General features: G+C 49.1%; 1 protein-coding gene across 2 annotated transcripts; it reads right to left on the reverse strand.

Moving 5' to 3' along the window:
- Positions 1-3,604: 3,604 nt before the first annotated feature.
- LGALS4 (galectin 4) lies at positions 3,605-11,164 on the reverse strand. Of its 2 annotated transcripts, XM_080644327.1 has the most exons (11): positions 11,116-11,127; positions 10,912-10,995; positions 10,508-10,596; positions 8,746-8,950; positions 6,660-6,794; positions 4,941-4,967; positions 4,786-4,821; positions 4,579-4,608; positions 4,211-4,299; positions 3,908-4,073; positions 3,605-3,828 (listed from the first exon to the last, which is right to left on the reverse strand). In XM_080644327.1, exons 2-11 carry the CDS (start codon positions 10,954-10,956, stop codon positions 3,682-3,684), a joined length of 969 nt encoding a protein of 322 aa, XP_080500453.1. In that variant the 5' UTR covers positions 10,957-10,995; positions 11,116-11,127; the 3' UTR covers positions 3,605-3,681. The 2 variants fall into 2 exon arrangements, with proteins under 2 accessions (XP_080500453.1, XP_080500454.1); XM_080644328.1 differs by lacking the exon at positions 4,941-4,967 and having other exon boundaries at positions 10,912-11,164.
- Positions 11,165-12,340: the final 1,176 nt, after the last annotated feature.

The raw sequence follows: 12,340 nt of genomic DNA on the forward strand, positions 1-12,340 counted from the left end.
CAGTTCACTGTCCCTCAGACCGTTGGAGGGCCAGACTATAGTTTAAAAAAAAAAATGAACAAATTCCTATGCGCACTGCGGGCCCGGGACGAGTTGGCTGCTAAGCAGGACAGGCAGGGGCACCCAGGGGACCGGATAAATGTCCTCGGCGGGCCGCATGTGGCCCGCGGGCCGTAGTTTGAGGACACCTGCATGCAGTCTCCACATTCAGTCCTTGTTTATCAGGGTTCTCTCCAGCTAGTCTTCAGTTCTTTATTCAGGGTGGTTTCTTTGTATTTTAGTTGTAATTCCAGTTTGGTTCTGGGAGCATGTCTGTGTCGCATCTACTTACTCCACCGCCATTTTTAATCTCCAAACACAGTTATTTTGGGGGGGATCAGATAAGAGGTCTGTAAATTTTCTGGATATATTCCTTTGTCAAATATAAGTATTGTGAATATTTTTTCTTCATCTGTGGTCAGCCTTTTCATTATCTTAACAGTTTGTTTCCCAGAGTAGAAATTTTTAATTGTGATGAAGTGCATTTTATCAAAATTATCTACTATGGCTTGTGCTTTTGTGTCCCATTTAAGAAATCTTGTTCTTTTGCCCTGGCCAGTTTGGCTTGGTGGATGGAGCGTCGGCCTGTGGACTGAAGGGTCCTGGGTTCGATTCCGATCGAGGGCACATGCCCGGGTTGCGGGCTCGATCCCCAGTAGGGGGCGTGCAGGAGGCAGCCGGTCAATGATTCTCTCTCATCATTGATGTTTCTATCTCTCTCTCCCTCTTCCTTCCTCTCTGAGATCAATAAAAATATATTTTTTTAAAAAAATCTTGTTCTGGCTGGGTAACTCATTGGTTAGAATATCATACTGATATGCCAAGGTTTTGGGTTTGATCCCCAGTCAGGGCACATACAAGAATCAGTCAATGATGCCCTACCAGTGGTCAGCAAACTCATTAGTCAACAGAGCCAAATATCAACAGTACAACGATTGAAATTTCTTTTGAGAGCCACATTTTTTAAACTTAAACTTCTTCTAACACCACTTCTTCAAAATAGACTCGCCCAGGCCGTGGTATTTTGTGGAAGAGCCACACTCAAGGGGCCAAAGAGCCGCATGTGGCTCGCGAGCCGCAGTTTGCCGACCATGGCCCTAGCCGGTTTGGCTCAGTGGATAGAGCATCGGCCTGCGGACTGAAGGGCCCCGGGTTTGATTCCGGGTCAAGTGCACATTCCCAAGGGCTCAATCCCCAGTAGGGGGCATGCAGGAGACAGCCATTCAATGATTCCCTCTCATCACTGATGTTTCTATCTCTCTCTCCCTTCCTCTCTGAAATCAATAAAAACATATTTTAAAAATAAAATAAAAATATGTTTTTTAAAAAACAATCAACCAATGATGCATAAATAAGTGGAACAACAAATTGATCTCCCTAAGTAAATAAATAAAATACATTTATTAAAATCACAGGAAGTGAGCCCTGGCTGGTTTGGCTCGGTAGATACAGCGTCGGCCTGTGGACTGAAGGGTCCCAGGTTCGATTCTGGCCAAGGGTACATGCCCGGGTTGCGGGCTCGGTCCCCAGAGGGGGGCATGCAGGAGGCAGCCAGTCAATGATTCTCTCTCATCATTGATGTTTCTATCTCTCTCTCCCTCTTCCTCTCTGAAATCAATAAAAACATATTTTTTTTAAAAATCACAGAAGGTGATTTAAAAAAGAAATCAATTGGATGGCTCAATGGACAGTACACGACTGATTCAAGGAATAAAGGAACAGTATGTGGGGGCGGCAGGGCGGTGAATGGAGTCATGGACACTCAAGTTAAAGATTATCTTTTTTTTTTTTTTCTGTTTTTACAATTTTAGCATTTATGTTTAGATCTTGATCCTTTTTTACAAAAATTTTTTTGAGCCTTAGCCGGTTTGGCTCAGTGTATAGATCATCAGCCTGCAGACTGAAGGGTCCCAGGTTCGATTCCAGTCAAGGACACATACCTCAGCTGTAGGCTCCCAGCCCAGGTCGGGGGCATGCAGAAGGCAACCAATCAATGTGTCTCTCTCACATCGGTGTTTCTGTCTCTCCCTTCTACTCTCTCTAAAAAATCAATAGAAAATATCCTCAGGTGAGGATTATAAAATAAATAAATAAATAAAATGTGAAGGATAGAATGCTGTTCTTCCTAATAAATTCTTGAAATACAATTTTTATTGATATTTAGGGAGAGAGAGAGAGAGAAACATTGATGGGAGAGGCAAACAAGGATCGCTGTCCTGGGCATACTCCCAGGTGTGACTGGGAATTTAACCAGCAACCTCTCGGTGCATAGGACGACTCCCAACCAACTGAGCCACACCAGCCAGGGCGGTCTTGATAATTTTTAGTTAATTTGGGGGTATGGTGTGAAGGAAGGGTTGAGGTTCATTTCTTGTTATATGTTGAAATGACTGTCTTTTTTTCCCCATTGAATTAGCTTGACAGTATTTTATCAAACAAATTGACCATATATGTGAATTTATTTCCAGACTCTCTTTTCTGATTCATTGATCTATGCGTCTGTCCTTATGCCAATGCCACATTCTTGGTTACTAGAGCTTTCTAGTAAATCTTGAAATCATGTAAATATTCTTTGTTCTTTTCAAAATTGTTTTGACTAGTCTAGGTCTTTTTAGTTTTTAATTGAATTGTAATGAATATTTCTACAAAAATTTTATGAATGTTTCTATGGAGAAAAAAAACATTTTTTATACCTTCTCTAGTCAGTTTAGATAATTTCTAACTTTCTGGGAATTTGTTCCCCTCATTTATGTTGCCAAATTTGTTGGCCTAAACTTTTTCATAATATTCCCTTGTAATCTTTTGTATTTTATGTAGAGTCATTAGTGGTCTTCATTCTTTTTTTTTTAAATCCTCACCTGAGGGTATGTTGTTGTTGTTTTTTATTGATTTTAGAGAGAAAAATGGAGAAAGAGAGAGAGAAACATTGATGTGAGAGATAAACATTGATCAGTTGCCTCCCATATGTGCCCTGACCAGAGATTGAACCCTCAATCCAGTTACGTTCCCTGACCAGGAATCAAACCGGCAACCTTCTTGATGTAGGGGACGATATTCCAACCAACTAAGCCACCTGACCAGGGCTAGTGTTCATTCTTTTTTTTTTTTTCTTCTTTTTTTAAATATATTTTTATTGATTTCAGAGAGGAAGGGAGAGGGAGAGAAAGATAGAGACATCAATGAGAGAGAGTCATCGATCAGCTGCCTTCCACACACCACACACTGGGGATTGAACCCGCAACCCGGGCACGTGCCCTGACCAGGAATCACCGTGACCTCCTTCCTGGTTCATAGGCAGACACTTAACCACTGAGCTACGCCGGCTGGGCTGGTGTTCATTCTTGATTTTGAATTATAATTGCTGTGAGGAATGAATGGTTTGATACACATAAGTCCCTAAGATCCGTGTTTGGGTAGGGGTAGGGTACCTAGATTTATTATGACGCGAGAATGGATGGACAGATAATTGGATGGCTCAATGGACAGTACATGACTGATTCAAGGAATAAAGGAACAGTATGTGGGGGGGGGGGCAGGGCGGTGAATGGAGTCATGGACACTGATTAGACACCCTCAGATAGTTTATTAGGAGCTTAAAATTGAGTCTTATGTGATCTTTCTCTGTGTGTTCCCAGGAATAGATCAGATCTGGACATAGGACAAGGTGACATCACCCTCGATTTCCAGAGTGTCCACCCTCTGGAAGGCTGAAAGGCGATGGGAGAAGTCGAAGAGGTGCTGGCCATTGCCATAAACCTTGAAGCGATCAATGCCACAGCGAATGGATAGCTGCAGAGAGAGGGGCAGGTATGAGGCTATGGCCCAGACAGAGGCATTGGAGGGAAGTGGGAAAGAAAGCCAGACTTACATCAAAGAATTGGCCACGACCAAATGGGTTGTAGGAGATCTTCTTCTCCTCAGATCCCCATGAGCCATCCAGATAGCTGTTCCGAACCACAATGTCCTCAGTCAGGCGGGGGTTAATGTGGAGAGCCAGGTCCCCGGAAGATCCCACCTTGAAGTTGATGGCAAAGCTGGGGACAGAGAAGGAGATGTAAGTCAGGAGGTGGCCAGCACCTGGCCACTCAAGGGACAGGGGGCTCAAAACTGGACTCCTGGGTCAGAGGGAGAAGGGAAGTTGGGGACTCCCACCTCAGTCTCAGTTCTGTACCTCTTGCCTGTGGGAGGCACGTAGCCCTTGACTATGATGGTTTTTCGAGCTGTAAGCCCCCCTTGCAGTCTTCCCATAAATGGCACAGGCTATGAAAAGAGAACACGGCGTCCCATCATCTCTCAGGCCACCAGAAGCCAGATGCAAGGACACATTTTCAGAGAGAGGCTCCTACTAGTCCTGGGAAATGTCCCCAACTCCTGTCCCCTGCCCCACTCAGACCACCAACTCCTTCTTTTTCCCACTTCCTGTCCCCAAAACCCTTTGCCCTCTCTGGGCTCCCCGTGGATCAGAGCCCCTCACTCCCCTCAATTCCTGCTTCTCCACAAATTGCCCACCACAAAGCCCTAAACTGCAGGACTCCTTACCGGGTTGAAGGTTGGGGGTCCCTCCATGGTCTGTGAAGTGAGAAAGAAGAGATATTATTCTATAATATTTGACAAATATTGACGACACACATACAACATGTAGCATATTGCCAGGTACTGGATTGGTACTCCTGGGGATCCAAACTCTATGACCCTCCCAGTTCTCACCACTCCCCCACCACATGGCCACACAGCCCTCCCACTTACAGGCAGGTTACTCAGCGGAGGCTTGCATCCAGGACCCTACATGGATAGAAAAAGGTAGGAACGGTGAAAAGACCAGGGTCCCCTGCCCCAGGACCTCCTCAGCCACCAAACCCCCATGTCAAGGGAAGATGTGTCATCTACCAGGCGGTACTTACTGGATATGCTGGAGTAACCATGGGGGTCTGTGGGCACAGAGGGAGAAGGAGGTGATGAGAGGGACTCTGAACGAAGGCTTGGAGAGTGTCAGGATGCCTGCCCACCACCACCACCCAAGGGAACTCTGGAGTGAAAGGGTGGTACTCAAATGGCTCATTAACGGAGAGGGCCTGGCTGTGGTTAGGGATCTCCAGTGCACAGTGACTATCACTCCACCGCTTTGGGAAAACCTGGTAAATTCTATACTTGTACCCTCTCCCACCCTGGCTTCCTGCTGTCCCCCAAAATACAGAAGCTGCACGATGAAGTATACATACCTCCCAGGCCCATACAATACCCATGCTCACCTCATCCCCCACCACCATGCCCCTCACTCCACATGCCCACTGCCGGGGCACCCGGGACTCCCCGGAACCAGCCTGTTGTGTCTGTCTCAGGCTCTCAGTCTGTGTGTGTCTCCCTGTCTGTTTCTCTGTTTCTGTTGCTGTCTCTTGTCCACACCTTCTCTCAGGTGGTTCCTTCTGCCCGAAACACCTTTCCCTTCCCTAGTTTACCTTTATTAACTCTCTCTATTTCCTCTTCTTTCTAATGATCTCCTCTCTGCCTGACTTCCATTTTAAGCCAGCTATTCTGAAGGCCCTTTTCTGAAGCCTTATTTAGTTTTCTTTCCAAAATGCATTGATGAAGCATGATGGTAAAATGAAGTCCATAGGCCCATGACCACCTTACAGATAAAGACATTCCAACGTTTCTTCATCAGGGAGCAGAGAAGCAGTCTGAGCACAGACCCCATGGCTCTGCCACTTGCTGGTCCATGACCTGGGGCCAGTTACTTAAGCTCTCTGTGCCTCAGTTCCCACATCTGTAAAATGGAGCTGATGATCATCAGAGCACTTTCCCATGGAGATGCTGGCTGGAGCGTGGGGCCCTCAGCTGAAGGGCACCTCGGCAGGCTGGAGTTCGGGCTTCCCGGCTGGTTCGAGTGCATGTGTTCTGGTGGCCACTTGTTCACTGTGGACCCAGGAGTGGGGTTTCTAAGTCGTTGGGTAAGTGTCTGGTTAGCCTTCACAGATGCTGCCCAGTCTTTTCCAAGGAATGGGAGTGCCGCCAGTCCACAGCCCCACCAACGATAGGTTTTGTGTGCCTTTCTCAGTGTGGCTCTTCTGGGGGGTGCAGTGGTGGCTCATGTTGACTGAGTTTCTGAGTGACCAATGATGTTATGCGAATTCTCATGAACTTGTTTGCTATTCCTGTGGTTTTTGTTCCTCCTTATCTTCACTTTCTGACTCAAAGTACACACTTCCTCCTTCTCTAGGAAGCCTTTCATTAAGACGCCCAAAGCTCCCCCATCCCAGCCCTGATCACTTGTGGCCAACACCAACTGGTGACATAGTAGACTGTCTTGGTCCTCTGGGTCCATGGCATCCCCAGCAAAGGGTGCCAGGAAATAAAGGAATGTGGGAATGAATTAATTAAAGAAGAAAGCAACCCAGGCCAAGTAGCTCAGTTGGTTAGTGTCTTTCTGATATGCCAAGGTTGGGGGTTTGATCCCTGGTCAAGGCATATACAAGAATCAACCAATGAATGCATAAATAACTGTAACAACAAGTCTCTCTCTCTCTCTGTCTGTCCCTCCCTCTCTCCTTTCTAAAATCAATAAATTTAAAATTAAAATAAAACAAAGAAGGAATCAAATAAGAGAGGGGGACCCTACACACCTGGCTTGGGGCCGGCTGGCCTCCGATGAAATTGATTGATTGAAGCTCCAGGTCCCCATCCACTTGCAGGTGAGTGACCATCTGTAGAGGGAGCCGGTGCCCAAACTCATAGAATGGATTCCCATTTATCACCACCTGGAGGACAGGGTAAGGTCAGAGTCAACATCCATGCCCTGGGAAAGGTAGAGACAGGAAGCAGGGAACAGGGGTCTTTTTAACTTGGGGTCAAAAGTCTTAGGGTGAAAAAAAAAAGTCTTAGGGTGAGCTGGGATAGCCTCAGAGTCAGGAACCTTGGAGTCCACAGGTCAGAGGTCAAGCTAGGGTCAAAAGTCAGCTCACGGATTAATGGATAGGAGAGAACATAGAATTTAGTCTGGGGATGGAAATCAGGAGAGACCCGAGTCTGAGCCCCAGTTTAAGCACCAAATGAGTTGGGTTGGAGGTCTAGCTCTGACATGTCTTAGCTGTGTGACCTCAGATAAATCACCTCACCTCTCTGAGACTTTGTTTCCTCATCTGTAACATGGGGGCTCACTCTGGGATTGTTGGGAAGGTTAAAAGCCAGCAAAGCATGTCAGAAGCACTGTGCAAGTCCTGTGTAGGGCCTTGCCTTGTAATCACACCTCAGCATGCAGTTCTAGTCAGAGGGATGAGCACGGACCATGGCGAGAGCCGCTCCCCAGGACTGAGTGCTCCCTACATGCTAAGCACTTTCCATAGGAATAGCAACAAGGTGGTTCTCTCAACAGCTCCGTGAGGCAGGATAAAGGATTGTCCCTATTGTTTAAGAAACCAGAGGCTCCAGTGCATAGAGTGACCAGCTCAAGGTCACACATTGGGAGTGGCAAAGCCCAGACTCAATCCTTGTCTGTCCAACCTCAAATCGTGGTGCTAACCTCCAAAAATGATGTTAGAAATCTGGTGCCCATGTAAGGGCAGATAAAGTCCAGGTGGGTGCCCAGCCCTGCAGTTCCCCTCCAGGGGACTCTCCACATTGGTCACACGGGATGCATGTGCACAGGGCATCTGCTCAATGCCATTTGTGGGGAGTCAGAGGCAGGGATGGAGGGAACTCGGAGCATGTCCTCCAGGAGTCCTACACAATCATATAGCACAGCACCGAGGCCACACATACTTAAAAAATGAAGTCAGGGAAATAGATCCAGGCTGAGAAAAGACAGGATAAAGGCCCCCGTGGGGGCGAGGGGACTGGGGGAGCCTGAGGGGGTTTGGGGGGCTAGAGGCATTTTGTTTTTAGACCTAGGCGCTGGCTACATGAGTGCACACTCTTTGTGAAAAGTCGTCTGAGCTGTGTACCCAAGGTGTGCACTTTTTTATACCTGGGTCACAGGTCACTAACAAATAAAAAATACTTGCACAATAGCAACTAGTCTCAATGTGTGAATCTCATTTGGACCCTGATTCAAGAAAACTGTAGAAAACAGCAAACAGGCCTTTAAGGATATGTGGTGACACTAAGCAAGGACAATCAGTTTTTAGGTGTGAGCATGACGGCATGACAGTGTATAAAAACCGAAATGCTTGTGAATGAAATTGTATGATATCTGGGGTTTGTTTTGAAGTCATTTGGGAGAGGAAGTGTGAAGTAAGGATGCAAGCCGAGCGCATGGCGACTGGAGCTGGCCAAGGAGACCGCTTCATTGTACTCGCTGCTTCCTGTGTGTGTGTTTAGAGTCTCCATAGAAATAGCAAAAACACCTTTCACAAGAACGCAAAGGAATACATGATATACACTGAACACATTAGAAGCCTCTCCCCGGTGGAGGAATGGGAATGAGAAAAGGAGATAAAAGAGACATTTTTTAATAGGCAGGAAAGAAGGAAAAGGGAAAAGCTCGGTAGGAAGGGAGGAGGGAAGGGGAAGAGAAAAAAGAAGAGAGGAGGAAAGGAGGGAAAGAGAGAGGGGGAGGGGAAAGTGGGAGGGGATAGAAGGGAGTGGAGGGAGGAGGAGGGAAGAGGAGGGAAAGAGGGAGGTAGAGGAAAGGAGGGGAGAGGAGGAGGAGAGAAGGAGCAAGGGGGAGGGGACGGGGGAAGGGGAGGGAAGGCCAGGCCCTGAAATTCCCACCTTGTAGTGCTCTGGCAGGACCATGAACACCAGCTCAAAGGGGGAGCCCTTGCGGAAGGGCATGCTCCTTTTCTTCTCCTCACTGCCCCACTGGCCGCCCTGCTGCGAATTGAAGACCACCTTGTCCCAGCCATCAAAACGGGGATTGAAGTGGAAGGCGATGTCGGCCCCGAGGCCCTGTCCCACCACGAAGTTCACGGAGAACCTGGGGGGGCATGACAAGTTGTTCCCCTGGCCCCACCTGCCAGCCCAGGGAACCCTCCTCTGGGAAGCCCTCTCTGCCCCACCTTGTTCCAGGTTCCCGATGGGGTGGCCTTGGCACTGATGACCCAAGACAGGAGGGGGTGGTTGTGCCCCTGAGTTCCAGGAAGCAGACTCCCACCTCCACCCCCTCACTCGCTCCTTTTCCCTTTACTTTTTTTTTTTAATTATCTTTATTGTTGGAAGGATTACAGATGTTCCCCTTTTTTTTCCCATGGGCCCCCTTCACCCTGTACCCACCTATTTCCTCCACTCCCTTTCCTTACTAGCCTCCTCCTCTACCCCCTCAAATAGGCCTGTCACTGGGATTCCTGCATTCACCTACAGTCACCATGGGCACTGCCCTAGGAACCTCGCATCTATCAAAGCAGGCCTCTCGCTCCCTCCCTGGCCCTGTAGGCCATGCCCCACATGCACCCAGAGGGACCCGGTGAACACCCAAGTGAGAGCACCTCCCCTCACACCAGCATCCCCAAAGTTATCCCATCCAGGCAGGCATGTGTCTCAGGGCCTGCACTGGCAGTTCTTTCTGCCTGGAATGCCCTTCCCTCAATGTACCCCAGGTGCCTCCCTCACCTCCATCAGGTCTTTGCTGGGATGTTCCCTTCCCAGGGAGGCCTTTCCTGGCCACCCTATTTAAAGGGACAGTGCCACGCCCCTCTCCCCCACATCCACTCCGGATCACCTTCCCTCATTTGACTCTATAGCATTTATAACCATCTGACATTTTATTATGTTTTTTTTAAAATATATTTTTATTGATTTCAGAGAGGAAGGAAGAGGGAGAGACAGAGAAACATCAATGATGAGAGAGAATTCATTGATCGGCTGCCTTCTGTACGCCCCCTACTGGGGATAGAGCCCGCAACCCGGGCATGTGCCCTTGACTGGAATCGAACCCGGGACCCTTCAGTTTGCAAGCCGATGCTCTATCCACTGACCCAAACCAGCTAGGGCTATTATGTATTTATTTTATTACTTATTTTTAACTTATTTATTTATACATGTTTAAAATATATTTTTATTGATTTCAGAAAGGAAGGTAGAAGGAAGAGGGAGACAGAAACATCAATAACGAGAATCATTGATCAGCGGCCTCTTGCACGCCCCCTATTGGGAATCGAGCCCACAACCCCAGCATGTGCCCTTGACCAGAATCAAACCCAGGACTCTTCAGTCCACAGGCCAATGCCCTATCCACTAAGCCAAACCAGCTAGGGCCAGGCCTGTGATTTTCATTCATGCTGTCACACCCATCAATTCCAATTCAGCAGCCCAACTCTGGGGCCACCTCTTATGGTGAGCCTCCCAGCTGCCTCCCAGCCCCTAGGGCTCTCCACCTGATCTGATCTCCAAACTGGATTCCCCAGATCAGGGCTGGTCTTTAGTCATCAGGGGTGGTGGCCTAGAGCCCCTCCCCAAATAGGGTAGAGGAAGGTCAGAAGACCAGAAGCCCCCTGTTTATAGCCCCCCTCCCAGCCTGGCCTGGGGAGGGTCTTACCTTTTCATATGCTCACTAGCCACTCCTTGGATGTAAATGGACATTCCCACGCTGAGACCTCCAGGGATTGGCTTGTTGTAGGGCAGAGTCTGTAGAAGGGGCTGGGTGAGGGGCCTTGAAGGCCATCTGCCTATTGAAGCCTTTCCTCCTCAGTGAGAAGCACCCCACCCACCCACCCTTATTTCCTTAAGCAAGGGGGAGGAAACTAAGGGGTGAGGATTCAGCATGAAGATGAAGAGGGCTGACAGTTTGGTGTGGACATAAATAGCCTGACAGGTGGGTCCCCAGGGTCAGTATTAGGGGCAAGGTGGGTGCCTCTGAAGTTCAGGGTGAGAGTAAATTGGTGCATGGGGCCAGGGTGGAGCTAAGCCAGGCCTGGGTGAAGGCCTGGGCCTGTATCTCACCGGGTTGTAGGTGGGCTGGTAGCCGGGTGCAGGGACAAAGGCCATCTTGAGAGGCTGGGCTGGTGGCTCGTCCTGTGAGAAGAGCTGCAGGAGTAGGAAATGGTGGCAGATACCGGGTGGTAGCTGGCTTTTATACTTGAGGAAAAGGGAGTGGCAGGCAGGGCAGGGTTCAAGGGGTCCCTCTTCTGAGCATCCCAGGCTCACATCTTCTTCTAATGTACCCTCTGGTGTCCCTTCTCTCACCAGCCTCAGTGGTAACCTGTCAGAACCCAGATCATTGGGTCAGGCCTGGGGGGACTCAGGTCAGAAACCCCTCCTCTAGAACCTTCTGCAAAGAGAAAGTGCTAGTGAACTTTGGCCCTGCCAGTGCCTTATCAGAGCCCATAAAACTCTACCTGGACCTTTGTTAGCAGAGGGAGGGTAAGGTCAGGGAGGTTGGGTTGGGCAGGGCTGCAGGAGTGGCCCAGGACAGGTGGGCAATGGGAGGAAGTGAAAGGAGGGAGGAACTGGGTGCTCTTGATGCTCCAGGAACTGTGAAAGCACCTAAATTGATTGTGTACCTACTACATGCCTTTACCATGACTTTCTCTTGTATACACAGTGGTTTAGATAACTGACTTCTGCAGCCAGAGGTTCTGGGTGCAAATCCTGCCTCATCCACTTCCTGGCTGTGTAATCTTGGGTCAGTGCCTTAACCTCAATTTGCTCATTTGCTCATCTGTAAAATGGGGATATTAATAGTATCAACTTCACAGGTCCTTAAAGTAATTGCTAATAAATGCTCAGAACAAGACTTGGTATATAGAAGGCACTAAATTAATGTTTGGTCTCTTGTACTCATTCCCAACATAAATCCAGGACAGTGGAATTATATGTATACTAGAGGCCTGGTGCACGAAATTTGTGCACGGGATGGGAGGGGTCCCCCTCAGCCCAGCCTGCACACTCTCCAATCCAGGACCCCTTGGGGGATGTCCCTCTCACAATCCTAATTGCTCACCTGCTGGCCTGCCTGGTTGTCCCTAACTGGCCCCCCTTGCTGGCCTCATCACCCCCAACTGCCCCCCCCCCCCGCCAGCCTGGTCGCCCCACGCAGCCTGCTTGTTCAGTCGTTTGGTCGTCCCTCACTAACCCCCCTGCCGGCCTGGTCGCCCCACGCAGCCTGCTTGTTCAGTCGTTTGGTTGTCCCTTGGGCCAGTCCTGGGCAGCTAGGCAGCTGACATCTGAGGCTTGCCTGCACCTCGGGCCTCCCCTGGGCGGCTGGGGGGCTGAGGGGACTGGGGGACTCCAGAGGCAGGCATGCGGAACAGTGGGACCCACCTGGGGGTGGGCCCAGCCATGCCACGCGCCTGCCACCCCAGCGGGGCTGTAGGCGCCACCATCTTTGTGAGGGTGTGATGGTCAATTAGCATATTCCCTCTTTATTACA

Source organism: Plecotus auritus (genome assembly GCF_963455305.1).
Source record: "Plecotus auritus genome assembly, chromosome: 10".
NCBI lineage: Eukaryota > Metazoa > Chordata > Mammalia > Chiroptera > Vespertilionidae > Plecotus > Plecotus auritus.

Bases quoted from the DNA above. Each gene is read 5' to 3' on its own strand.
- LGALS4 (XM_080644327.1), bottom strand. From the start codon at position 10,956: ATGGCCTTTGTCCCTGCACCCGGCTACCAGCCCACCTACAACCCG. The intron at 4,822-4,940 runs GTAAGTACCGCC...CTATCCATGTAG, and splicing joins TGGTTACTCCAGCATATCCA to GGTCCTGGATGCAAGCCTCC. The intron at 3,829-3,907 runs GTAAGTCTGGCT...CTCTCTCTGCAG, and splicing joins GTCGTGGCCAATTCTTTGAT to CTATCCATTCGCTGTGGCAT.